Here is a 27,744-nt window from a genome sequence, read left to right as displayed (position 1 = left end):
TAATAAGTGATGGATCAGTTCCGTGGTTTATTTATCAAACTAGACACGGATGAGGATGGCTTCATATCAGTCGCAGAACTTCATCATGAAATGAAAAAAACTGGAATCCTTTCTGTGGATGAAAAGGTTCAGGTAATAATACTTTTATTATCATGCCGTTTCCCAAATCCTAACCCGACTATGTATCCACTCAATGATAATCACGTGAGACTGTTCAGATTTGTAATACATCACATTCACGTTTGAATCCAGAATATTGTTGATAGCTATGATCGAGACCATGATGGACGGCTGGACTATGATGAGTTCCTTAGTTACATGATGGACAGAGAGAAGAAATGGAAAATTCACTTCCATGATCTTGACAAGAACAAATGCGGTGAGTGACAGTTACACCACCGACATTCCAACGTCATAGGACATCGCCAAGGAGGGCTAAAGCAATATATCTATCAGTTATATATCGTTTCACATGGGCTACATAATGCGTTTTCCAGCTGTCATATATGTCACGATGGGCAATAGGCCTAAACCATATATTCTGGTAAATGACCTATTATGTGTCTTGTATTAGCATAAAGTCTGATTTTCAAGGTCAAACAGACCTGCAGCCCTATACCTTTGAGTTGTGTTTATTATACATACACAGCACCAGACAGTGAACCTTTAAACGCATGCCATTTTGCCCCAGGAAGAGAGCACTCAAATCAACACTGTGAATGCATTCTATATTTTTTGGACACGAATCACAAAATATCCATGTGTAATCATATTCATCTCTTCTCTGATCAGGGGCGATTGGCCAGGAAGAAATCATAAGTTTGTTTAAGGAGTTAGGAGTGGTCATATCAAAGCCGAACGCAAAAAGAATCATTCAAATGTAAGATTCTTTTGACCACCCTTATTCCCTCACAGTTAGAACAATACAGAATTACTAGTAGTATTGCTTAGTAACTCCTATAGCCTGTTTAATCACATATACTGTAGTCAAGGGCATAGGTTTTGTTTCAATATTGGGGGGGGACACATTAAGTGGGGGTCTTGGGGTCCTTTCCCGGAAAATATACAGCATCAAACACTTAATTTCCTGCATTCTGGTGTACTTCTATGAGAGGCACATCTGCAAGGTTATTTTTTTAACCTCTTTTTGGGGGGGGGGGGGGGGGGGGGGGGGGTTGTCTTTCATATTAACTATATTTTTTGATGGGGACAAATTGATATTGAGGGGGATATGTCCCCTGCAACCCCCCCCCCCCCCCATACGCATGACTGTAGTAATAACAAGGTAGCAATGCACCACATTCCATTCCATAGATCACACACTAATCACTCCTCGTAACTTTCCAAACGGTTGGACATCACTGTGCAGACACAGGCACAAACTGACCAGATAACATGCTAAACATAGAACTGCACCTGAATTTCTTGTTTTTAGTCATGTCATGATTAATTGCATTGGCCGTTATCAGTATTAGGAGTATTTAGTGTCGTTCTGTTTTCAATCGCTCTAGGATGGATAAGGACAGTTCCATGACAGTGGACTGGGGAGAGTTCCTGCAGCATGTCATCCTCAACCCAGCAGAAAACATTGGGGAGCTGGTGTCGTCATGGAAACACAGCCTGGTAAGACCCACAGACCCTCAGACCCACTCCTATGCCAGCTCCTGGGGGGTCATCAAAGCGAGGCTATTCTCGGTCCTTGCTCCACAATGGTGGAACAAACTACCCACCACAGTCAGGACAGTTGAAACCCAGCCAATTTTCCGCCCTCAACTAAAAACACACTTCTTCAAACAATATCTAAAAAAAAATATATATATACTATTATGTATCTTACTACTATGCTACTATACTTAATATACACTACTACCTATCATGTTAATATTATGCTAATTGCTAATATGTCTATATTACTATGCACTCACTTGAGTGTAGCACTCAAGTTCAACACTAGTTGACGAACAATGCCACTGACCCTTAGCTGTCAGAGATGTACCCCTGACTTGTTGTTCACAATCTGTAAGTCACTTTGGATAAAAGCACAAGCTAAATGACTAAATGTAAAAATGTAAATGTGGTAAGAACGTCTGGGAGAAGTATTATTATTATTATTATTATTATTATTATTATTATTATTATTATTATTATTATTATTATTATTATTATACAAGTGGGTCATCCCATGGTGTAGCCATACCTCTCTCCACACTACATTACACTGTCTGGCTGAACCTTTTATCATTCTGCTATAGGGGAAAAACACTCACATTTCTTTAAACCAGGGGTTCTCAAACTTTTTTATACCACAACCCCATTTTATTTAGGATTTTTTTTGTCTACCTCACACTTAATGTATTGCGTAATTTCAACGTGGAATTAAGGAATATCAAAATAAAAGCACACGTTGTTGAACTTGATCATGCATATTTATTAGAATTTTTTTTACTTACCAATGCACTGTCACCTACCCACGACCCCACTTTGGGTCGCAACCCGTAGTTTGAGAACCGCTGCTTTAAACCAATCACAATTGGCAGTGCTAAGCCCAGGAGGCAGCGACGAGGCCCTTGCAAAACAGTGTCACAGATAGCGTAAGGGGAGAGGAATTCCGACTGAAATAGTTGGCCAAGGGCATGCTTATACTCACAGTCTCAGTCCTGTGCTCCAGATTATCCCATAGTTGATAATAACTTTTTTCAATTCAATTAAATTCAAATAACTTTATTAGGGGCAATTTAAGGCATGAATACGGCAAACAGCTGCACTTATACACATCCAAGACCAAGACAGAACAAGGGACAAGAGACATACATCACACTATTAAAGCACAAGAAACATGACACTGTTAGCACAGGATCCTTATATAGCTGATCTGTCAAGTCTAATAAATAAATTCGGTCAGTACCAAAAAAAGTGCACTTTGGTCAAAAAGGTTCAAATCAAGGGGTCAAAAGGTGCATATTAGTGAACTGACCATTCCTTGCACTGTGGCCATTCACCAGTCGAATGGCCTCTGGAACAAAACCAAATTCCTTCTGTTTGTTTTACAGGCAGGCTGTCTAAAGCGCTTTCCTGATGGCAACAAGTTAAAACACACATGAAGGACACAGTGGAGTTACTAATTATCTTATGTGCTTTCTTGAGCACTTGAGCCCTGTTAAACTGTACTAGGGATCTTTCTGATTTGCCGATCATTTTAGAGCTAAGGTTGTTTATTGTTTATTTTATGGTCCCCATTAGTCTACACCCATGGGTGAAAGACTATTCTTCCTGGGGTCTAAAAGGTTGACAACACCTTGCAGTCTGTTCTTGTCTCTTTGACAGAGGGATGTGAACCAACATACAAATGAAAAGGTTAGAATACTTTCAATAAAGGAAGAATAAAACGTTGCCAGAATTCTCTGGTCGGGTGAGCCAGTGGAAATTAAAATTGATTTGGAACTTTTTCCATGTATACTTAATGTCTGAGTTCTATTAGTAAGAAAACTGATAATCCATCTGATAAGTTGATGATCCAAGTGAAAGTAATTTATACGTTTTTCTACGAGTATGTGAGGCTGCATTGTATTGAAGGCTGACGAAAAGTCAACAAAAAGTAATCTTGCATACGTGTTCTTTTGTTCTAAATGCTCATGTACAGAGTTCAAAATAAATAACATAGCATCATCAACACCTCTCTCAGGCTTATATGCAAATTGAATGGGGTCAAGAACTGATTTGGTTACATCAACAATTTCAGATTTAACAATTTTCTCCAGACTTTTCATTACTAATGATGTTAAGGTTATAGGCCGCAGGTCGTTGAGGATTTTGGGTCTGGTGATCATTGGAATTGGAATGATGATAGAATTCTTCCAGAGATCAGGAACCACTGCTGAGTCCAAGCAGAGATGGAATAGTCTTTGAAACACCTTACTCAGTTCATCAGCACAGTGTTTCAATGTCCTTCCAAATATTCCATCTGGCCCTTTAGCTTTATTTAATCTCTTTAAAATATTTAACTACTGACTGTGTGGAGACTTCCAGTGGATGTCCATGTGAGAGTGAATCTAATAGCTCCTTAAGTTGATCACTAAAATCCGGAGAGTTAAAACGGCAGAAGAACTGGCAAGGAGTTCTGGCTACTATTTCTTATTTGTATACTTTCAGGGGCTGTATTGGTGTTTGTCCCGGACATAATTTGAATTAATTTCCAGGCTGAACGCATGTCACCTTGATTATATTTATCTGCTATTTTATTCTTATAATTTAGCCTTGCCTGTCTCACTGCTCATTTGACCTCTTTATTTTTTTGGATCTACTTTTTCTCCCATTTTCAATTTTTCTCCCATCCCAATTTCGTATCGTCCAATTCTACCCTCCCCTGTCTCGAACGCTGTTAGGCCATGCCTCCCACAAGCCGGTTGCAATGTGGACTAAGCCTTACATCACGTGTCCCCTCCGGTACTCGAGGAAGCAGCCGTCGCATCTTTTCACCTGCACAGCACGATCTCTCAGCGTCGGGGGTCTGCGTTTGGAGGGCACGCCGCCCCCGTCGCTTCCTGATTCTGCTGCGCAGGCGCACAAACCGACCTGTAGGAGTCGCTGTCCACAACGTCTGATCCCCACCCATCAGCTTCCCACCCCCTAATACTGCCAATTGTATTAGTATGAACGACCAGCCAAGCTGATAGCAATGCGGAGAGCTGGGCTCGAACCCAGCGTCTCCTGCATTGGTGGTGAGCGCCTTGCCCACTGCACCACCTAGCCGCCCCATTTGACCTCTTTATTAACATCTTTCTTCTCCTCAGGTGTCCCACAGAGAAATGTCATTTTCTTTCTTTATTTTAGGATGCTTTTCAGGTCCTTCGTTACCCAGTGTTTGTTATTAGGATTTTTTTGGGTCTCATTAGAGGGTATCACTGTGTCCACACAGAAATGAATATATGATGATATTACATCTACTTTATCGTTTATGTCTGAGCCTGGCTCGACAAGAGCATCCCATACAGTACATTCAAAGGGGCCTCTAAGGGCCTCAATGTTGTTTTCTGACCAGACATTTAATGCCTTTATAGCTGTTTTTTCTCTTTGAATGACTGGTTGGTATGCAGGGGCCAGCAGAACTGCGTTGTGGTCCGTGAGTCCCAGACCCGGTAGGGGGAAGGATCTATATGCTCTGGGAACAAAGCCGTAGCATTTATCCAGACCAGCACCTTGTTGAGTCGTGTAGGGCAGTCAATATACTGGTGGTATGTATGCGGGTAAGACACCATCCAGCTGACAATTATTGAAGTTGCCTAGGAGAAACTTAGGTGCATCTAGGATATACATTTAGATTAACCTAATCTATAGTGTACTGGAAGTTATGTACCTGTCTGATCTGTAAGGAATAAGTGCTAGGGGAGAACCATGTTTGTTTACCATGTGAAGCCATGTCAAAATGGCCACTGTGAAAAAGGGCATAAGCACATCATTTATCGGTTGATTCTATGCGGTCCTCATTCAACAATCGACACAGTCTGGCAATGAGGACCATTTAGACTCAACCCCTAAATTACATTCTTGTTCAACTAAATACTGTGTGCTTGAGTCTATACAGTCAAATAATTTCTACATTAAAAAAAATGTCTACCCTCATTTTATTGTATTTCTTGGTAGGTGTTTGATGTGGGAGAGAGCAGAGCGATGCCCATAGAGTTTGACGAGGAGCTCTCCGTCTCAGGGATGTGGAAGTTCGTCCTGGCAGCGGGAATGACAGACGCCGTGTCCAGAACTGTGACAGCACCCATCGACCGCCTTAAGACCCAGCTTCAGGTCAGATCCACACACTCTGATGCTGCTTCATGTACTGTATGTTCTTAGGTTAAGTTTGTACTTTATATTTGAGGTTATTGGACTGCAGAGCAGTCCCACCTACACAGCCACCTATCATCCTGCACAAATAAAGTTTCAAGTTCATGTTTTGTTTTATTTGTCACATAAAAGGTACATGCACAGTAAATTTCGCTGAGTACATTTTACAGTTTACAGTTTGAGTAAAATTTACTCTGCGAAATTTACTGTGTGTACATGTACATTACAGTGAAATGCTTGGTTCTGTACCAGCCTCCTAAGATTGTGCTTCATACAGTAAAAAAGTTAAAAGGATAAAGACCAAACACTATACAATATACAAAACTAAAAGTACAAAATGCAAACAAAATGCAAAAATGAGATAGAGATGTAGTGCAAATATTGTGTTATCAAAACATGCTCAGTTGCAATTTACTCAAATATCACTTAAAAAAGGGTCCTGAGGACATAAACCCCCTTGGGGAGGTACAGGTATGGGCAGGGTAGTAGTAGAAAGACATAAATATAGGCAATAAAATTTGATCTGATTATAAAAATATGAGAAAAATAAACCGTGTAAACAAAGATGCAGATGAGGGTCTGTATGCCCTACTGGTTATATTATACGTTACAATAAATATAAGCAATAAAGAATTTGAGTCTGAATAATACTATGAGTAAGAGTAAAAGTAGACAGTAGACACAAGGTGCAGTATACACAAGGTACCCTAACTGGCATGATATAAGTCATACGTTATAGTTTGTGTAGGTTTTGGTGGTTAAGAGAGACACACTTAGTGGTCAGACATTGCTAATAGTTCTCGAGTTCTGCAGTCGTTAGTTCTCCAGCTGCTGACAGCAGTCCATGCCCACGGTTGTGGAGCCTGATGGCCGCTGGCATCAAGGACTGGCCGAGGCGGTCAATTGTTAATAATATCTAAATATTATTAGAATGCTAGAATGATGTGATACAAAACACAATATAAACATTTCTCATTCTTTATCACACGTTTTGTTTGTGTGATGGATGGCATACCCACACTCTGGACCCCCCCCCAACCCACTTCCAATAATGCAACATAGCTTGGATTCGAGGAGAGATTCCAATTCAGAAGATCCAAATAGCCATGCTAGCTAACATGGAAATGTGGATAATAAAGGTCCTAAAACTATTTCAATTGATGATGCAATGGCATGTGCATAACAAAATGAAGAGTCACCAGATACACAGATGTGTGTATGATTTTAACTTAATACTAATGTAAAAATGGTTTCTCACCTTTGCATCTGCTTAGGAAATGTAAGATGAAATGAAGAGGTAAACATCCAGACTAGGTTTCTACATAGGTTAGTCTCTAAAGCACAAGGGATAATTACATTGCACCTTGTGTATTAGTAAATGTATTTGACCAGTGTAGAGATGGTAATAATTAGGTTTGGGTACCGAACTCTGTACTTTTAAGGGTACAGAGCGAATTACATCGGTACTACCGAGTACAGATTCATGCTAGATCAATCAGTAACACATTTTGATACCTTTACATATTTTGTATAAGAGTGCAATATACTAGAAAAAAGGGAGCCTTTTCCACAAATATATATATATTACTGTCCCGTCTCTTTGGAAAGACCAGACGAGGTCAGAGGAGTTTGATAACATGATGACCAGATAATGTTGATATCTGATTGATTGATTGAAAACTTTGGTACAATACAGTACAGCTCAATACTAACAACTGCTAAGAGGATGAAGACCAGAAAAAGACTTTCGTAAATCAAAACATTTAAAAACATAATACACAATCATGTGATTTATTTTGTGTGGTGTGTTACAACAATGAATAACTAAATGTTTAAGAGAGTTAAGAACCGAAAAAAAGGTACCATTGTGAACCAACACCAAATTCCAGGAACTGGTACTGGTACCGGTATTGGTTCAAATGTGAACGGTACCCAACCCTAGTAATAACCAGATTCAATCAGTTTAGTATAACCGACATAACATTCTGTGTGTCTAGGTTCGTGGCTCTAAGGCGTTCTCCCAAGGGTTTCAAGAAGTGAAGGCAGGTGGTCTGAGGGCCATGTGGCAGGGCAACGCTGTCAACGTACTGAAAGGAACCCCTCAGTCAACTCTCCAGTGTCTCATCTACGCACAGGTGAGACATTTACATTTACGCCTCTCTCACCTCTTTTAAACCAAGCTAGTTACCCAGGAATAACCCCTGTTGGCTGTCAGTGTAAACGGGACGCCCAGTGTTGACTGACCCAGGAGGATGACCCAGGTTGAGAGCTGTCACAATGCGGGTTCATCCTACCATGGTTGGTTCAGTGTGAAAGGGTTATCTGTCTCTCACGCACGCATGCACACATGCATGCACGCACACACACACACACACACACACACACACACACACACACACACACACACACACACACACACACACACACACACACACACACACACACACACACACACACACACACACACACACACACTTTGAATACTTAATACACTTTGAACTCACACAGTGTCTTCCTGTTCCCTTGCAGATGAAGGTGTACACCCAGGGCAGGACGCAGCAGGAGAGTCTGTCGGTGCAGCAGCGTTTTGGCCTGGGGTGTGTGTCTGGTGCCGTGGCTCATGCTGTCTTCTACCCCCTAGAGGTATCAGAGCGCATTGGCAGGTCCGGGTGCTTTTCTTTGTTTTTTTGATACAAGGGACAAGAGTGACAATGTTAGACAACACTAAACGTTCCCATAAAACAATAGTGTATAACACCATGTACAGTACAAATCAAACAAACGTTAAATTACAATATGTTTCAATTAGTGCTGTCAGGCGATTAAAAAGATGAATCTAATTAATTACAGGATTTAATCAAATTAATCGCATTTTAATCGCATAACCATTTTAGGCCTGATATTCTATATTCTATAATCATATTTCAAATTGCATGTGTCCGGATGGCAGGATTCAGTACTGTATCTACAAAACCTTCTGTTTAATCATCTTCCCTTTATTCATTTGCTTAGATTTTTCAGGTCTGGTCAATTTTAGCATGGTGTTATTCACAGTCAAAGATAAAAAGATTTAAATTTTTTTATTGATATTCTCATTTGGTTCATTAGAATTTACTCAAGCCTAGTAACAGACACAGTATTTCTGACACTGGGAATACATTCCCTGAGATCCATAGATGTCCCTAGAATCAGATACCAAGAACATGCAAATGGACCATTTAAAAAAAAGTCTATAAATGTTTATTCTACGATCTTATGGAATGAATGAGATAAAAAAATATTTTTAATTTTTTTATTACAAATCTTTTTTTTAAATTTTTATTAGCCCATTCAGTGCCAACCACGAGTATAGTCAGGTTAACTTGCCATCGCTTCCGTGCCAATCACCAGTATAGTCGGGTTTTAATCGTTATTTCTTTTATTAGCGATATCCATTAATTTTCATCCATCCAACCTGATGTTATCGTTGGGAATGGGTCTGAGCTCGCAAAAGGGCAAATACTGCCGCCTATCGTCTCCCGGATGGTATTGCACATCATTGGATTGGATTGGCTGGGTATGTGCATCAGAAAAAGATATGCATGATAAAAAAGACATGCTAAGTTCCTGAGAAACTGGTTCCTATGTACACTACTATACAATATACAATTTACAATTTTAACTCTTAATGTATCTAAACTATACTATACAGTACCTCCTTCCTTTAAAGTGACTTTCCATTTTTTAAAGTGACATTTTGTTTAAAGTGATTGTTTTAGCGGTTGCTGCATGAGTGTTGTGTGAGTGTGTGTGTGTGTGTGTGTGTGTGTGTGTGTGTGTGTGTGTGTGTGTGTGTGTGTGCGTGTGTGTGTGTGTGTGTGTGTGTGTGTGTCTGTGTGTGTCTGTGTGTGCTCCTGTGTACTTGTGAGTGGAGAGTTCAGTGTTCAGTGTTCTGATGGCCTGGGGGAAGAAGCTGAGCCGGAGTCTCTCTGTTCTCGCAGCGTGTGTCCGTAGGCGCTTGCTAACCTACACTGTAGCACTCAACACTTTGATGAACATTGTTACTCAGCTGATAGAGTTGTGCCCTTCCTGATGACTTGTCGTACAGAACTTGTAAGTCGCTTTGGATGAAAGCGTCAGCTAAATTACTAAATGTAAATGTAAATGAGCAGACAAGGGCTGTGGCGAGCGCCGCACCCGGGGACCAATCCAAGTACTCCTGTCCGTCTTCATCAGGGATGCGACAGCGTTAGCGATCTGTTGTGCATGTTTTTCCATTGGGTTTATCTTATCGGGAGGGGAAACCCTTGCGAGCACGGGGATAAACTCCACACAGAGGGGCCTGGGAGATACCCCACCTGGGTAACTGGCAACACAGCAACCTGGTCCCCAAGCGGGAATCTAACCCACGACCTTCTAGCTGTGAGGCGACAGTGTTAACCACTACACCACCGTGCCACCATTAAGCTCTGTGTATGTGCTCTTTGAAATAAGTATCCTTAAAATGAAAATTTAGCATCTCTCAAATCAACTAGATTTGTCAATTATTTAAAGGGGACCATATCCTGATCCTTCACTATTGGCCCCAATTGATTTATACCTCGACACTGCCAGTGTTCTGCCTCCAACAATAAATAGAGGGTTATTCCATATAGGGCATGATGATGATATAAGACAAGATATGATATTCCTTTATTGGGTTGTCCATTTTCAAGTAGATTTTAGGGTGAAACCATAATTCTGATAAAGAGACAGACTATATTCAGATAGAATCTCATCCTCAATCCATTTCCAACTGCCAGTTACAGTTTTGCACATGTAGGCCCATGACAAAGGAAATCTAGCATGAGAAGCCAGATGATATGAATAAATATACGGAATTCCCAATCCACCACACAGGTCGGGGTGCTTTAACATTTCTGCCCCGTATCTCATACTGTAGTAAAAGTTGATTGCATTTGCCTTCTGATCATGTAGATATCTGTAATCAATAAACAAACAGGTGGGCAGACAACAAATACATAAATATTACATTGAATTGACTCATTATTCAAATTCTTTTTGTAATTTGTCTCCTCTTACCTCCTTCAGGTGTTGAAAGTTAGGCTGAACCTGCAGCGAGCAGGTACCTACAGTGGCGTCGCGGAGTGTGCCCGGTCCATCTACAGACAGGAGTCTTTAGCCTCCTTTTATAGGGGATTCAAGCCCAGCATCCTCTGTATGATCCCCTATGCAGGCGTGGAGTGTGCAGTTCACCAGGTGAGGAACAACATTCATAATATTTTTTTTTTATCCACTTTTTCTCCTCTTTTTCTATTTGTCTCCCATCCCAATTCCACTGTGCCAATTCTCCCCTCCCCTGTCTTGAACGTTGCTCGCATATGCCCCCCACTGGCCGGTTGTAGGGAGGATAGAAGCCTTGCATCACGTGTCCCCTCAGATACACGAGGAGGCAGCCTGTCACATCTTTTCACCGGCCAGCGTGGACTCTCATTGGCGAGGTGTAAACATGTGGGAGGCTCACACTACCCCCGCCATTTCCTGTCTCTGCTGTGCAGGCATCCCCAACCGACATGTAGGAGTCGCTGTCCACAACGTCCAGATTACCACCCATCGACTTCCACCCCCTAACTCTGCCAATTGAGTTAGTATGACGGCTGGCCCAAGCCGGAGGCAACGCCGACAGCCGGAGTCGAACCCGGTGTCTCTTGCGTTGGTGACGAGCGCAATGTCCGCTGCGCCACCCAGCCGCCAACATTCATAATATCTGTATGCTGTCTGACATGATGAGATCACTTAGTACCAGACCAAAGAAATTATCTTAGCATTTGTTATAGTATCGTATAGCTACCGCTCTGCGTCCTACTGGAATACATTCCCATATCAGTACTAGCACTGAATAAATCTTCACATGCACCTATATACACCCATCCGTCTGGCCACACCCCCATCCGCTCCTCTACATAAGCAGGGGTGTGGCCATACTAACAGCTCCTTCCTTGTTTTCACCACCATCAAGTGTCTGTATACACCACTTGCGTTTAGTGCTAAATTAGTTGGAAAGGAGCTACGTTGAAGAGAAGGAGCTGCGTTGACATCATATCTTTATTTTCTCTCACTATTTTTGAGGAAATACAGCGATAATGTCTTGAGTGTCTAGAAGATGATGATCATTCTGACCTCCACCGGCATTTTCGTATTAGGGGCTCGCGTCGCTGAGCTAATCCCCGCCGGCATTCCTCCAGCTCTGCAGTTGGACAGGTATTACCTCCGGCTCTGCAGTTGGACATGTTGCTTGAGAAGCGCTCTGCCGTGTGAGGGCTAGCTGCCTCTCCGGACGGGTGATGGTTTTGAGACACAAGCGCTAGCTGTGTTGCTATGGGGGGAATGGCTGCACGACTTACGAAGGCCGGCTCCAGGCTGGTACCCTTTTTTGCTACTTCTTAGCGGCGTGGAGAGGGTTCTGGTTTGATGCCCACGTTACATGAGCTCCTCATCGGGAGCTTTGTTACCTGGGACCGTATCCGAATCTGCGGTTCAATTCCCCGGATCTCTGGACAAACGGGGCCCCTCTGTCACCGCGCGGGCCCCGTTTTCAAGATGAAAATCACCCGGCGCGAGGGAGGTGAGTTTGGTGTTTCATTATGAGAATACCTCCACGCTCAAGTCGGCTGCTGCCCATGAGGGACTTGTTGCCGACACCGCTGTGTCTGATAATCACCGTTCTGAAGACTGTTGACTTTTTCTCTTCTCTCTTCGGATGAGGAGAGGGACAGACAGCGGCTGTCTGAGTGTTGGCCTATATTGTTTTCTCACGTTGTACAGTTTCGGTGGTAGCTGCTTAGCTTGCGTCCTAGCTGGGTTGAGCTACCTGTTAGCCAGTTAGCTGTTTAGCTACGACGCTAGCTCTGTACGCTCGCTCGGCTGGGAACGTTAGCCTGATGCTACCAGTTAGCCTGGAGTTAGCTGTTAGCTTGTGCTACACCGTTGAACATTAGCCGTAAGAATAGCAGGCCTGGGGAGATCCAGTAGCTCACCGCGTATCTCGGCGCTATTTCGGCGTCGGGGACAACCGTGCGCGTCACGGATCTGGGGTACACGAGTTCGACTCCCGGACTCACCGTATTTTCTCAGAGTGTCTTCCCCTGATCTATATCCCATTCAACCTGTTTCTGTCGGTCATGCTTGACCAGAAAAAAGCGATAAACGCTAAAAAGAACCAGCTGTCTGGTCAAAGTTTAAAAAAAAAAAGAATAGCAGGCCTAGCACTCTGACTACGACGTCATCTTTGACAGAAGATGTAGTCGGGCCTGCACCATCTGCAGGAGGGGCGTCTCGCCGGAGCGAGTTGCCCCGCCAGCGAGGGACCTTCGTCAACGTGGAGACCAGCCTGTTGCGGTCTTTCGTCCTGCATTCGTTGGTGCAGGTAAGGGTCCGTTACCCCACTCTTCCTGCCTTCCCCTCCCGAATGTTTTGTTAATAACGATGTTTTTTCCAAAACGTATGTTGCATCACTACATTTGGAGATACGACTGTGCTGTGTGTGAATTGTCTTGATCGCTGGTATACAGGGTGTGCGAGCAGTGCGGTCGCACAGGGCCTCGCGGGAAGGGGGGCCTCGCACAATTTTTCTATTTTTTTTTTTTTTTTTATTATTATTTTTGCGAGGCCCCCCTTCCCGCGAGGCCCTTTTTCATCACAGACCTAAAATCTAGTTTTGCTTATATGCTTATATATTTCACATTAGGTTTATCTTTTTTTATTGGAAGAATTAGTACATTTATACATTTCAGTTATCCAAATTATACAACTTCCATTTCCTTCCCCATTCCTATCCCCTAATCCCACCCATCCCACCCAGTGAGGGCGACGACAAACATACATGTACAAAAAAATAAGAAATAAAATAAAAATAAAAAATATAGAAATTTAAATAATTAAACAAAAGTACGGATGTGGCAGACAAAGCTACACAAAAAAAAAAAAAAAAAAAAAAAGGAAAATTAAAAGAAAGCAAAAGGGGAAAAAAAATATATATATATATAATAATAATATATAATATAAATGATACTCTCCATTTTGGTAGCGTGATTTCCAGATGGTGAAACAAATAAAATGGAAAGTAAATTTAACACCCTTAGCAGACCACCACAATGCCATCTCCCCAGCCAAGCGTGGGCTAGCAGTGTCATGGAGGTAGATAGGGGGAGGAGGGGGGTCATGGGGTCCCAAGTTTGGGTGGAGTCATTTGGGTTTTGAAATGAGATAGGAAGGGCTGCCATGTTTTGTGGAAGATATCTGTGTGGCCTTGTGTTGTAAATCTGATTTTCTCTATATGTATAAGAGACATGACATCCCTCATCCAGTGTAAGTGTGAAGGGGGAGTGGCTGCCTTCCAGTTGAATAGGACGAGGCGTCTGGCAATGAGTGAGGCAAAGGCCATGGCATTGGAATGCCCAATAGATATTGCAGCGTTTTCCGGTGTTAAACCAAATAGTGCAATAAGAGGGCATGGGTCAATATTCATAAAAAATATATCTGAGTAAGATTTAAAAATGGAAGTCCAGAAAGGGGCCAGTACTGGACAATGCCAAAACATATGAATAAGTGAGCCAGGGGCTTGGTGGCACCGGTTGCATGTGGGATCCATGCCTGGATTTATCTTCGCCAGTCTAGTCTTTGACCAATATAGACGGTGGAGGAGCTTGAACTGTATCAGTGAATGGCGGGCACATATTGAAGAAGAGTGTATTCGGGCAAGAGCGTTTTCCCATTCTTTGTCTGTGAATTGATGATTTAGATCGGACTCCCAGTTTTGTCTTATAGCCAATACTGAGGAGGGTAGGGATAGGGATATGATGTTATATAGTTTAGATATTGAGCCTTTGATTACAGCCTTCACCTCCAAGATGCGATCGATCAAAGTTTTTGGAGGTGTATGGGGGAACTGGTCAAATTTGCTCTTAACAAAATCACGTATCTGTAGATATCTGAAAAAATTTGTTTTTGGTAAGTTAAACTTTAGGGACAGTTGTGTGAAAGACATAAATTAACTGTCTTGGTACAAATCATAAATGTTCAGAATGTCATTCTTAAACCAGTTGCTGAAGGTTTCATCCACCATAGAGGGAGGGAAAAGGAATTTTTTGTGGACAGGTGACGACGGTGACATAGCGTGGAGACCAAAGTGTTTTCTGAACTGGGACCAGATCCGGAGGGAGTGTTGTACTAAGAGGTTGTTGGTGTACTGGGCGGTTGTGACTGGGAGCGGAGAGCAAACTAAGGATTGTAAGGATGTTCTAGAACAAGATGCCCTTTCCATGTCCACCCATGCCGGTACCCACTGACAGAGTCCGTAATGGGAATGACTCCAATAGAGAATGCTGTGAATATTTGCAGCCCAATAGTAGACCAAGAAATTGGGTAGTGCGAAGCCTCCCTGCGATTTAGGCTTCTGGAGGGCCATTTTATTTATTCTGACTCACTGCACCCTCACCTACCCTGTCTGTGGCCTTGTGTTGCGTCTCCCCACAGGGGTACGTAACATAAATGGGGGCTCGTCCGGGTAAGGGAGGATTTATGTTACGTACCCCTGTGGGGAGACGCAACACAAGGCCACAGACAGGGTAGGTGAGGGTGCAGTGACACTAAAACGCATGAGACAATTTGCAAAATAATAATATTTATTTTACAAAACTCAAGATCAGCAACACAGGGAGCACGGAGGACTTACCAGTGAGCACCAAATTAAATATCAAAAAGAAATAAAAGCCCACCCCCCCCTTTACAGGCGCGGACGCCCCAAAGTACAGGTGGTGGTGCTCACTCTAAAGCTGGTGTCTTTATAACAGTAGGTCACCTACGTGATGCAAAATGTAGACCCAGGGTATCTTCCTGCCCTCAATGTCCCTGTGTGCGAAACAAAAGGTTAACAACAAGAACAACAATCACCATAGGCTGGGTGACACAAGGAATAAACAAATACACAAACAGGTTATGGGTAAAACAGAAATGTACAACAAACTAAGGAACACCAAAACACAATGGAGTGAACCAGAGCTTTCGCCAGCTCTACCAAATGTACCTCTACCTGGACATCTCTACCTGGACATCTCTACCTGGACATCTCTACCTGGACATCTCTACCTGTACACCAAACAATGAGAGCAATAGAGCACTAACTAGCTCACACACCACAGGCAAATACTGGCAAAGCGCTGGTGGAATTACACGACCACATCAACAAACAACAAATCAAGCACCCGGAAGCCGCGACGATAGTGACTGGTGACTTCAACCAGGCAAATCTGAAAAAAGTGATGCCGACCTTTTTTCAGCACATCGCCTGCTCCACAAGAGGGGGAAACACACTCGACCACTGTTAAACCCTGTTCAAAGCTGGCTACAAGGCTGTAGCGGCTCCGCCACTGATGGGCTCTGCAAGCGCGAGCGATCACGACTCCATTTTTGTAATCCCAGCATACAAACAAAGATCGCGTGACGTCGTCGTGTCACGTGAGACAAAAAAGTGGTCTGACGAATCAGAGGCCGCGCTCTGTGATGCGTTCGAGGATACAGACTGGGACATGTTTAAAGGAAGCGCCAGTGACGTCAGCGAGTACGCTGATACCGTTGTGAGTTACATATCAACTGTGGCAGACGGTATTGTCCTCACAAAGAAGGCGCGGGTTTTCCCAAACCAGAAACCTTGGGTGGACAGCACTATAAGAACAGCCCTGAACTCACGCACCACGGCTTATAACCTGGGCAGAGAGTCAGGAAATAATGGAAGAGTACAAGGCTTCAGTCTACACTCTGCGCAAGGCTGTTAAACTTGCTAAGAGGACATATGCTGAGAAACTGGAGACACAAATGGCACAAAACGACACAAGAGGCTTGTAGAGGGGACTGAAGACAATAACTGACTACAAAGTCAGCGCCCCCGTAATGGGGAGCGACGACGCCTCTCTCGCGGACAAACTCAACTCCTTCTACGCTCGGTTCGGTGTAGACAGTGTCGCCGCTAGCCCTCTGGCTAGTGACGTCACTGGCGCACCGGCTGTTGTGGAGGGGGGGGGGCAACCGCGGGGGGGCGGGGGCGCTCTCTCGTTGTCAGAACACAGTGTGAGAAGAGCATTTATGCAGGTGAACACCAGGAAGGCTGCGGGTCCAGATGGTATAACAGGACGCATACTTAAGTCCTGTGCAAACCAGCTTGCCCCGGTGTTCACCGCCATATATAATCAATCCCTGGCGGAGTCAGTAGTCCCTGCCTGCTTCAAGATGTCTACCATCATCCCTGTACCGAAGAAACCCTCCCCAACATGCCCAAATGACTACAGACCGGTGGCACTCACCTCTGTGGTCATGAAATGTTTCGAGAGGCTGGTCAAGGACCACATTTGTGCCTCTCTCCCCAGTGATATGGACCCTATGCTATTTGCATACAGGACAAACAGGTCCACTGACGACGCGGTCTCCCAGGTACTGCACAGCACTCTCTCCCACCTTGACCGTCAGAAGGGGGGCTATGTGAGACTGTTGTTCATTGACTACAGCTCAGCGTTCAACACCATAGTCCCCACCAGACTGGTGGACAAGCTGATCGAGCTAGGTCTGAGCTCCGCCCTGAGCGCCTGGGTACTGGACTTTCTGAGTGAAAGACCCCAGGCGGTCAGGGTGGGGGGTCAGACCTCCAACACCATCACCCTGAGCATCGGGTCCCCCCAGGGCTGTGTTCTAAGCCCCCTGCTGTACTCACTCTACACACACGATTGTGTGGCCAAGTTCAGCTCCAACTCCATAGTGAAGTTCGCCGACGACACGGTAGTGGTGGGGCTGATCTCGGACAACGACGAGAAGGCCTACCGAGAGGAGGTTGAGGTACTGGAACGTTGGTGCCAGGACAACAGCCTGCTCCTGAACATTGGTAAAACCAAGGAGCTGATCGTGGATTATAGGAGAGGACAGCAGGAGACACACACACCACTGATGATTAACAGGGCTACCGTGGACAGGGTGAGCAGCTTCAAGTACCTGGGGGTCCACATCTCAGAGGATCTGACATGGTCAACACACATAGACACAGTAGTAAAGAAAGCGAAGCAGCGCCTCTACCACCTGAGACAGTTAAGGAAGTTCAGAGTATCGGGGAAGATACTCCAGTCCTTCTACTCAGGAGCTGTAGAGAGCATCCTGACCGGAAACATCACTGCCTGGTATGGGAACAGCACGGCACAGGACAAGAAGGCCCTACAGAGAGTGGTGCGCTCAGCCGAGCGTACCACGGGTATTGCGCTACCTCCCCTGCAGGCTCTATACAACAAGAGGTGCAAATCCAGAGCCTGCAGGATAATGAAAGACCCCCACCACCCCAATAACAGCCTGTTCCAGCTGCTGAGGTCAGGCAGACGCCTGCGAACCCCAGCTACTAGGACGGAGAGGCTTAGGCTAAGCTTCTTCCCCCAGGCCATCAGAGCCTTGAACAATGAACATTGAGAGACACAGAAACTGAACTATCCACACACAAGCACACACAAGCACATACACGACACGCACGCTGAGCACGCTCACACACTAGCAGCCACTTTAACACTCATGCCGCACATACGCACACTTATGGCCAGAGGAAAGGCCACTTTAAATTAGTATAACATCAGGAACAGTGTATTGCACTACTAAAGCTACCTAGCATGTCCTATATGCTCTGTAAATACTATGTACAGATACCGAGATGGCACACCATGTACCTGTTTATTGCACTGTTGTTTTTTACTGGATTCTATTAATATGTTGTACCACTGTATTTTTATTGGATTCTATTATATGTTGTACCACTGTATTGCACATCGTCGCGGGCAAGACCAGCCGCATTTCATTGTATACCTGTATGCCGTGACAATTAAAACTCTTGACTTGACTTGACTTGACTTGAAACAATGAGAGCAATAGAGCATTAACTAGCTCACACACCAAACAATGAGAGCAATAGAGCATTAACTAGCTCACACACCAAACATGAGAGCAAATGGAGCATTACCTAGCTCAAATATACATACCCCACATACAGTGGCAAATGGCTAAACAGGGCCAACAGTATATACCCCACACAGGGTTTGGTCCACGCAGGCACACACAGAATTATCACCAAAGACAGAGAGACACCCACCACCGCACTGAGCCAAAAGAGCTAACTAACACTGAAACAAAAAGGGTATATGAAGGGAGAGTGGATGTTGATTGCAGAATCAGTTTCACCTGCCGTTGCACTGGGGTGAGTTGCTGATTGACCAGCTGCTGCTGCAACTGGGACTGGGAGACACCTGAGAATGGGATATGTTACACAGGAGGGAGACAAAAACAGAACAACCAAAACATGCCTATATACACACACAACAGATAACATACATTACTCCCTCTATATACATACATAAGGACACCATCCGTAACACTAACACACATATACATGCTCTCTCTCTAACACACACACACAAACAGACATGCTCTCTCTCTCTCTCTCTCTCTCTCTCTCTCTCTCTTTCTAACACACACAGACATGCTCTATATCTCTCTCTAACACACAAAATGACATGCTCTCTCTCTCTCTATATTTCTCTCTCTTTCTAACACACATATACATGCTCTCTCTCTAACACACACACAAACAGACATGCTCTCTCTCTATCTCTCTCTTTCTAACACACACAGACATGCTCTATCTATCTCTCTTCAATTCAAATGGGCTTTATTTCACATTCTTGTATTTCTCCCAGTAGGTATGGGAGTTTTGAGTTATTGTCGATGTTTTCAAAGTCTCTTTGGGTGTTTGCAATTTGTGGGAAGTATGTCTTGGTATAGTGGGCAGGTTGTTAAGAAGTGAAGCTCGGTTTCCACCTCATCTTGTGTGCAGTGGGTCTGTCTTCGCTTGGGAGCCAGGTCTGCCTATGGCGGCCTTTCTCCTTGACTAGGCTGTGCTCGCTGAGTCTGTACCTAGTCAAGGATCTAGTATTGGGTCAGTCACAGTGCTCAGGTATTCTGCCACTGTGTACTCTCTGTTTAGGGCCAAATAGCATTTCAATTTGCTCTGGTTTTGGGTTGTTTCTTTCCAATGTGTCTCTCTCTCTCTCTCTCTGGCCTTGCTCTTGTGGAGGGTCAGGGGCATTGCCGGGTCTGTGCAGCGATAACACTGTATATTGACTCTAGAACGGGAGCTCTCTCTCGCTCTCTCTCTTGCTATATGTTGACTGTATCATGCCCAGCCTCGGGCAGCGCTATTATTTAAGAATATGTTGACTGTATAAAAGACCTTTTAGGGGGGGGGGGGGGTCTCGCGTTTAAATCTCGCACAGGGCCTCGCATTTCTCCCAGGCGGCCCTGCTGGTATAGCTTGTATAGCCTGCTGGCCGAAGCTTGTGCTTTTCTCTCTACCTAGAAAACAGCGTTGTTTTTTACGTGAGTAAAAATGAACTGGGTTTTTGTTGTATGATGAGAGTTTGTGTGTGTTCATGTAACGTTAGACAACGTAGCTGAGCCCACAACTGGCTGGGTTACCCTGCAGGGAGCATGTCTATGTTCCCCGGGTCCTATGTTCCCCGGGTTCTATGTTCCCCGCTTTGATTGATTGATAGATTGAACATTTTAGACCACCAGCCCTGATTCCAAACTCTAACCGTAACCAGTTCAAACGAGGGCCTAAGCTTAACCGTTCGAAACAAGGCGGACATTAATAATTAATAAAATAATAAAAATTTATAAAATGTTCAATCTATTAATCAATCAAAGCGGGGCACATAGAACCCGGGGAACATAGGACCCGGGGAACATAGGGATGATCCCACCCTGCAATGCTTTTTTTTTTTTATACGATTTTTTTATTATTAATTACATGAAACAAGACAACACATTAACCACAATCACAATACACAGAACTTCACAGGAAAATAACAAAAACAATAATAATACAGAAATAACAATTTATAAATTATAAAGACAAAAAGAAAAGAAAATAGAGTTCAACCTTTTTAAATTTTTTAATTTCAAGGGGTGCTATCTAATAAATGACCAAATAGTGAAGAAATAGCTAAATAGCTGCCCCCCAATAAAATCCCCAGTTAAATTCAAGACATAACAAAAGACAAGACAGACAAGACATTTCCTCCTCCCCCTCCCATGAGACCGCCGGACTCCCCCGATCAAGCACCCCAACCCCGCTCAGCCGCACACGGCGGTCCTGACCTTCTCAGCTGTTGCGAACCACAGGTCAATCCCAGCCTGCCCCACCCCAATCACCCGCGCCGTGGATATCTCAAGATGAATCACATCCAACAGTGTTAGGGACCAGTTAATCACTGTGAGCTTCTCAGGCTCCTTCCACCTCAACAATGCTATTAGCTTCTTCGCTGCTGTGACGCCCGCTAGGACAACCCTTTTCAGTTGTACGGACGCGGGTAGTGTTGTTATATCGTTCAGGAGTAGCGTAACAGCTGTGAATGGGATAGTTAAGCCACACAGATCTGAAAGTTTGTCCGTTATTGACCTCCAGAAGCGGGCCACTGGTGGGCAATCCCAATACATATGCATATAAGTGCCAGTGGCCTTTTGAGAGCACAAAGTGCACCGAGAGTCGGTTATCAGTCCCATAGAAAATAGCTTCCTAGGTGTAAGATAGGTCCTATGAATATAATTAAAATTAATTTGCTGGTGATTGGGGTTGCGGGAAGACAATGCCACATTTGCCCAAACATCATCCCAGTCAAACTCGGGGTCCAACTCCGGGATATCCACATGCCAGATTGTATCCAATGATACATTTTTATACATGGATTGAATTAAGAGTGTATAAAAGTCTGAGACAAACCCTCTGGAGGTCGACCTGTCCACTATGAGCCTGAGGAAGGGGTGTGGGTGCAAAGCTTGAGCCCACGGCACGCCATGCGCCCTCAGCGCTGATCTTAGTTGACGGTAAAGAAAGAAGGACTCGCCGGGAAGATCATAAAATTCTCTTAAGTCCTGAAACGCACGGAGGCTGTTCTTATCATAAATATCCTCCAGAGTATGAACTCCCCTCCTCTGCCATTGAGGAATATTAACCGGCTTGTGCCCAACAAGTAATTGCTGGTTATTAAAAATTGGAGAGTCCAGGTGCCATGGGCATTTAACCCCACACGACTTCTGTACATTACGCCACGTTTGGATCACGTGAGTTATGATCGGTCCATACCTCAGCCGGCATTTCGAAATAGAGACAGTGGAGTACACCACATCCTGCAATCTTAGCGGTGAGACCGCCGCCGCTTCTAAGGAGCGCCAAGATACAGCATCTACAGGGTCTAGCCAGCACATCAGAGGTCTCAGTGAAAAGGACCAGAAATAAAGCTTAAAATCAGGGATTGCGAGGCCCCCATCTTGTTTCCTACGTTGAGTAGTAGCTCTTTTGATTCTCGGGCGTTTGTTTTTCCAGATAAACTTAGATACCATCGATTGTACCTTGCGCCAGTGGTCTATTGGAGGGGGCAGGGGGAGCATTGAGCTAACAAAATTTATCCCCCACCCTGCAATGCTATGCATAGTGGCATGTGATCGAGGGATGAGTCCCTCTCTCAGCTTGTGATGACAATAAACAGGTGGCAAGTTCTTTTCACATATAAACAGGGCTGTACCTGTTCAAGCAAGTCGTATCAGGGGTAAGGTGGTGAGGGGTGGGTTTTCCCAGTTTTTTCCCCTGGGCCCCCCCCCCCTCCCCTCAAACATGATTTTGTTTACAATATGTGTGTTGTTTCACTATGTTTTGTGGGATACGGTGTAACCCCTCAGCTTCTGCTGGGGTTGTGCTCCTGCTTAGAGAGGCAATTTTCTTTCTGAAAATTGTTTGGTCGCTGTCATGTGGACTTAGCAAGGCCTGTGACCAGAACTTAATCGAGGACTTGTGTCTTCTCTTGTTATAAAAAACGGCGTTGCTCTTACGGTAGTGAGAGTGTACTTTCGCCCTTTTTTGTTGTGGTGGAGGGTTGTGTGTGTCGTTAAGATCCACAACTGGGTTAGGTGTTGGCCTACAGAAGTTACATGTGTAAGCTCTTGTACCAGGGCCCTTGGCCCTCTCTTGGTCTGTGTTTTTCTTCCTTTAGGAAAAGGTGTAAAAATTCATGAGCCTATGTGAAGCTGTTACCTTGACAGGTATACATGCGCTTCGTGTCATGGCTCTGCTTTGTCATTGCATCGTATCAGGTGAACTGATAAACCCTCCCTCCCCTTTTTCTGATTGGTCAGGGGGTTGGACCTCCTGTCCTTCGGGCTTCCTGTCACGTTGCTGGGTCAGCGCGTCACAGGGTAGGGAGGGGGGTTTCCTGGTCCCACGCCATATTGGGCGGTGGGCCACGGAATTCCCCCCGCCATAGAGTATGTCACTGGGCGTGTTTCTATTGGTTGTGAGACTTTCGTGAGTTATTTTCAGGCTCCATGTTGTGGACCTCTGTTATTGTCAAGGTGAGTAGAACTTAAAAAGAAGTTCTGCTCTGTTGTATGTGTCTTGAACTTGGTAGGTGATGCAACGCAGTAGAGACAATTTGTTCTTCTGCTCTGCTCCCTACCAGTAGTGTATATTGGGTCAGAGCCTCCTCCTCAGGGAGTTTCAGAGCCTCCTCTGTGAGTTTCAGAACCTCCCTCTCAGTGAGGGAGCCTCCTCAGAGTTTCAGAGCCTCCTCCTCAGAGAGTCTTAGTCCAATTGTTACATAGCCCAATGTTGCATATGTCTTTTCAATTATTACTCACGTGGGAAGTCTCTCTCTGGGGGTTCCCTGTCTCCTCTCTTTATAGGGCAGGGTTGACAGGGGTGTTTTCCCTCGGGCGCGTCATATGGGACCCATATCTGTGTCTTGGCCAGCTTCCTGCCGCTCTCCCAGGCGGCTTGGAGGGAACGTTATCTGGGTTCTTGTTAGAATTACCATTGATATGTTTTGGGTCTCGACGTGTACATAGTGCTGGCCCTGGGTGCTTCTGATAGGAACCACGCATGGGCTTGCGCGCCTTGGTTGCTCATCATTGAAACGGCATTTTTGTGGGGCAACTAGGATGGAGTTTTGTCTCTTCCGAGCGCCAGTGTACTAGGTTAGTCTCGATGAATTCTCGTTCATCTCTGGGGGGAGATAACGGAATAGATCAAAGCATTGGCGGAGGGGTCTCACGCCTTTGGGGTGGGCCACCGGGCGTGGCTTGGTGGCGCCCTCTGTGATGTTTTAAATCAACACGCGTACCTACCCCCCTCCTGGGACTGGGGATGGCGGCGTGATTAGGACACGGGACTGGTTCTGGTCGCGCCGGACCAGGTCAGTTAACCCGTTGTCCGCCGGGGCGCAGATCTGCTGTTCTGGTACCCTGAGGGACTTGTGCTTTTTCGGGGGGAAAATGTCGGGTCGGCCCGGGCGTTGCAGGGTTTGATATTATGGAGATGTTCGTGATTATGTCACTGCGTGTTATCCTTCACTGTTGCTTGGTCCATATTGTGTTGTACCTTGCGCTCTGCTAAAGGAGCCTGGTCCTTCTCCATTCTTTTTCGCCCCTCTCTTCTCCTGCTTGGCGGGGCTGGGAGGGGGCTGTCGAGGTGGTTCTTGTAGAACCCCTCTGGCATCCCTGTGTACGTCCCGGTCCACCGGGCCCAGGTCCGACCTTGTTTTCGTCTACCTGTTGGCCTGGGTTAACCCCTTCTTGAAAACTGAAACACTTGTACTGCTGTATAGCCAGTGTATACCCGCAGTTGTGTTTTGGAGTTTTGGAGTTTTTTCTTGGGGGGTTATAGGAACAACCGCCTCATGTTAGAACCAAGGTGGTGGTTGGTTTCCAGGTGTGTTGGTAGCGGAATCAACTCTCGGGGTAGGCCGGGCTTGGCCCCGTCTGCCTGTGAGTGTGCCCCCGCACCATTCATGACGTCTGCCAATCATCTCAGCCTTCTCTACCTCGGCCCCTCTAGAGGGTCGGGTTTTTTTGTGGAGGCTGCGACATGGTGCACAGCATACCAGCATACGCCCCTTCCGCCGGTGTACTGTTTTCAGCAGACCCCTTTGGCGCCTGTCTAGTCCGCAGTGCTCCAGGCTCAGGTCGAGTGGCCTGTTGCCTGGATTGAGGGATCGACCTCTTTTGGGGGTTGTCTCCCTGGTGCGCTGCCTGGTCCCGCTGTGGGTGTAGCCTTTTGAGTGCTTCGGGGCGGCGTGCTGTGGGGGGTGGTGTCACTAGTGACCGCCTGGTGGGGCCTCGATGCTGCGGCGTCGTTGGCCTCACCAGGCCCCCTTTTCTGGGGGGTCCAGTCCCTTCCTGGGGCTGGGTTCTCCTTCGCGCTCCGCTGCTACGGCCTTGCCATGGGGTTGGGTTTTTGCCCTTGACCCTGTGATATTAGGGGTTGTAACGGGGTTTTTATTTCTTCCCGTTCATTCCCTAGTGGCATGTGGGTTGCGCGTTTGTGTAGTCCTGGGTTCTTCTGTGGGAAGGTAAGTCCCACGGTCTGCTCACCCTGTGCGTTCGAGTTGCTAAACCCCTCTTCGCACAGTCGGATCCGATTCCCTCCCGTCCTCCGCTAGGGGGTCCGGGGGCTCGGGTCCTCCCCGGTTCTGATGGTTGTGGGGGGCCTCAGCGGGTACATTTGTCGAGCTTCCGCTCTGCTCAGCTCCTGTATTCCAGTAGGACGCAGAGCGGTAGCTATACGATACTATAATGTACGGTTATGTCTATAACCATAGTTATATGAGTATAGCGGACGCTCTGCGTCGGACTCACTGAGGACCCCGTGGTCTTCGCCTTGGTGGTGAAAGACTTGGGAAGGAGCTGTTAGTATGGCCACACCCCTGCTTATGTAGAGGAGCGGATGGGGGTGTGGCCAGACGGATGGGTGTATATAGGTGCATGTGAAGATTTATTCAGTGCTAGTACTGATATGGCAATGTATTCCAGTAGGATGCAGAGCGTCCGCTATACTCATATAACTATGGTTATAGATAGGGCGGCTACGTGGCGTAGTGGGCAAGGCGCTCGCCACAAATGACAGAGACGCTGGGCTTGCCTGTTCGAGCCCAGCGCTCCACATTGCTTTCAGTTTAGCTGGTCGTTCATACTAATACACATTGGCCGTATTAGGGGGTGGGAAACTGATGGGTGGGGATCGGGCGTTGTGGACAGCGACTCCTACAGGTCGGTTGGTGCGCCTGCGCAGTAGAATCAGGAAGTGTCGGGGGCAGCGTGAGCCTCCCACGCGTTACTCCTCGCCACTGAGAGATCGAGCTGCGCAGGTGAAAAGATGCGACTGCTGTTACCTCAAGTACCGGAGGGGACTTGTGCTATGTATGACTTAGTCCACATTGCAGCCGGCTTGTGGGAGGCAAGAAACAGCGTTCGTGACAGGGGAGGGTTGAATTGGATGATACGAAAATTGGGGTGGGAGAAAATATAGAAAAAATGGGAGAAAAAGTGGATAAAAAAAAATAACTATGGTTATAGACATAACCGTACGTTTTAACTCGCTTGGAGTTTACAGCGTGAACACAATTCAGACAGTATCAGCTAAATTGTGAATTGCAGAAAGGTTTACAACATTTATTTTCACATTGTCTAATGTTTGCTACTTAAAGTAAATTAGCATTTTGCAGATGCTATTTCACCCATGTCGCCTGCTAGAGAAACCAGCATAGACCAGCATCATTTCAATGCTGGTATATGCAGGTGTGACCAGCAGGGGTGCGTTGGTGATTTCAAAGCTGGTTGCACTGTGTTTTAATGATGCCACATGCACTCCTGGGCGCGCGCATTTGCATAAATGTTCCCTCGCGTGCGCACAGACTAAAGACAATGCCTAATTGCCTCTAGGAAATTATGGAATGTAACACATTTCATTCACAAGTTTTGTGTGAATGTATCTGAGAATGTATTTGAACACACCTGACGACCTGAGCTATTGTTATGCAAAGTAGCCAGGTGGGTACTTGGCGAGTTGGCGCATCAGTCGAGTGCAGCGCATTCCTGTGTGCACGCGCGTGCACATCCGGTATAACCAACATGCATTATGCTGGTATTTGCTATGATAATATGATAATAGCTAGATATTCCTTTATTGATCCCCTTGGGGAATCAGCATTCTGGTCTATGCTGTTTTCTCTAGCATGGTAGCCTACTGTTTCTGAAAGATACTAGCTAACTTAAATGTCTTTCTTTTTAACACAGTCGATCATGAACTGGGCAAGGAGTGATCCAGCCTACAGCAGTGACTCCAAGCTCTTCTTCTTTAGCTTTGTGGCCTTTGCTTCTGGACAGATGACCAGTTACCCGCTGGCGGTTATCCGCACCCAGCAGCAGGCTCAGGGTAACACTGACGATGACAAAGAACCATGGTTTCTGTTCCCAGTGTTTCCCTATAAACTCTCATCTTGATCTCCTTCCTTTTCAGCTTTCTGCTCGGTTTCGTCCTCCACCTCAGGCGTGCTTCAAGGACTCGTTGGAATCTACGAACGGCACGGGATTCGAGGATATTACAATGGAATGGGAGCGAGCTTCGTCAGAGCCGTCCCATGTGCCCTGTTGAACTATACTTTAACAAGAAAATTTGAGATGGTGTTCACCTCGACTTAGATTTAAGAAAGGGACCATTTTATAATAGCCAAGGTCTTTGTATCCTCATCTAGGCCTACTCCTTTTTATAATAAAAAAATTATAATTTGAACTAAATCACAATGTTCTTCTTTAAATGCAAATTAGGCAATCACTCGCCAGATTTGCTTCATAATACCATAATTCCGTAGCTACAAGCTGTTGAAAGAATGCTGTGTACTCATGTATATTAATGGAATGGTAGCATGGAATAGTAGCCTACAGTGAGGTGGATTGTTACATGCTATGAAATATGCAAGTGTGACCAAATCTAATGCTCATGTGAGATGCTTGACCATTGTTCTGCAC

General features: G+C 45.3%; 1 protein-coding gene across 1 annotated transcript; it reads left to right on the top strand.

Moving 5' to 3' along the window:
• Positions 1-9: 9 nt before the first annotated feature.
• Positions 10-27,744, top strand: slc25a24l (solute carrier family 25 member 24, like; the record flags this gene model as incomplete). The annotated part of the gene is made up of 10 exons (XM_084327246.1): positions 10-132; positions 253-379; positions 793-880; positions 1,512-1,623; positions 5,641-5,796; positions 7,833-7,970; positions 8,365-8,478; positions 10,906-11,073; positions 27,013-27,151; positions 27,236-27,744. 10 exons carry the CDS (start codon positions 10-12, stop codon positions 27,415-27,417), a joined length of 1,347 nt encoding a protein of 448 aa, XP_084183372.1. The 3' UTR covers positions 27,418-27,744.

The sequence above is a fragment of the Notolepis coatsorum genome (assembly GCF_963971535.1).
Source record: "Notolepis coatsorum genome assembly, chromosome: 13".
Taxonomy (NCBI): domain Eukaryota; kingdom Metazoa; phylum Chordata; class Actinopteri; order Aulopiformes; family Paralepididae; genus Notolepis; species Notolepis coatsorum.
Note: the sequence above shows the minus strand (reverse complement) of the source record. Positions and strands in the feature narration are given on the sequence as shown.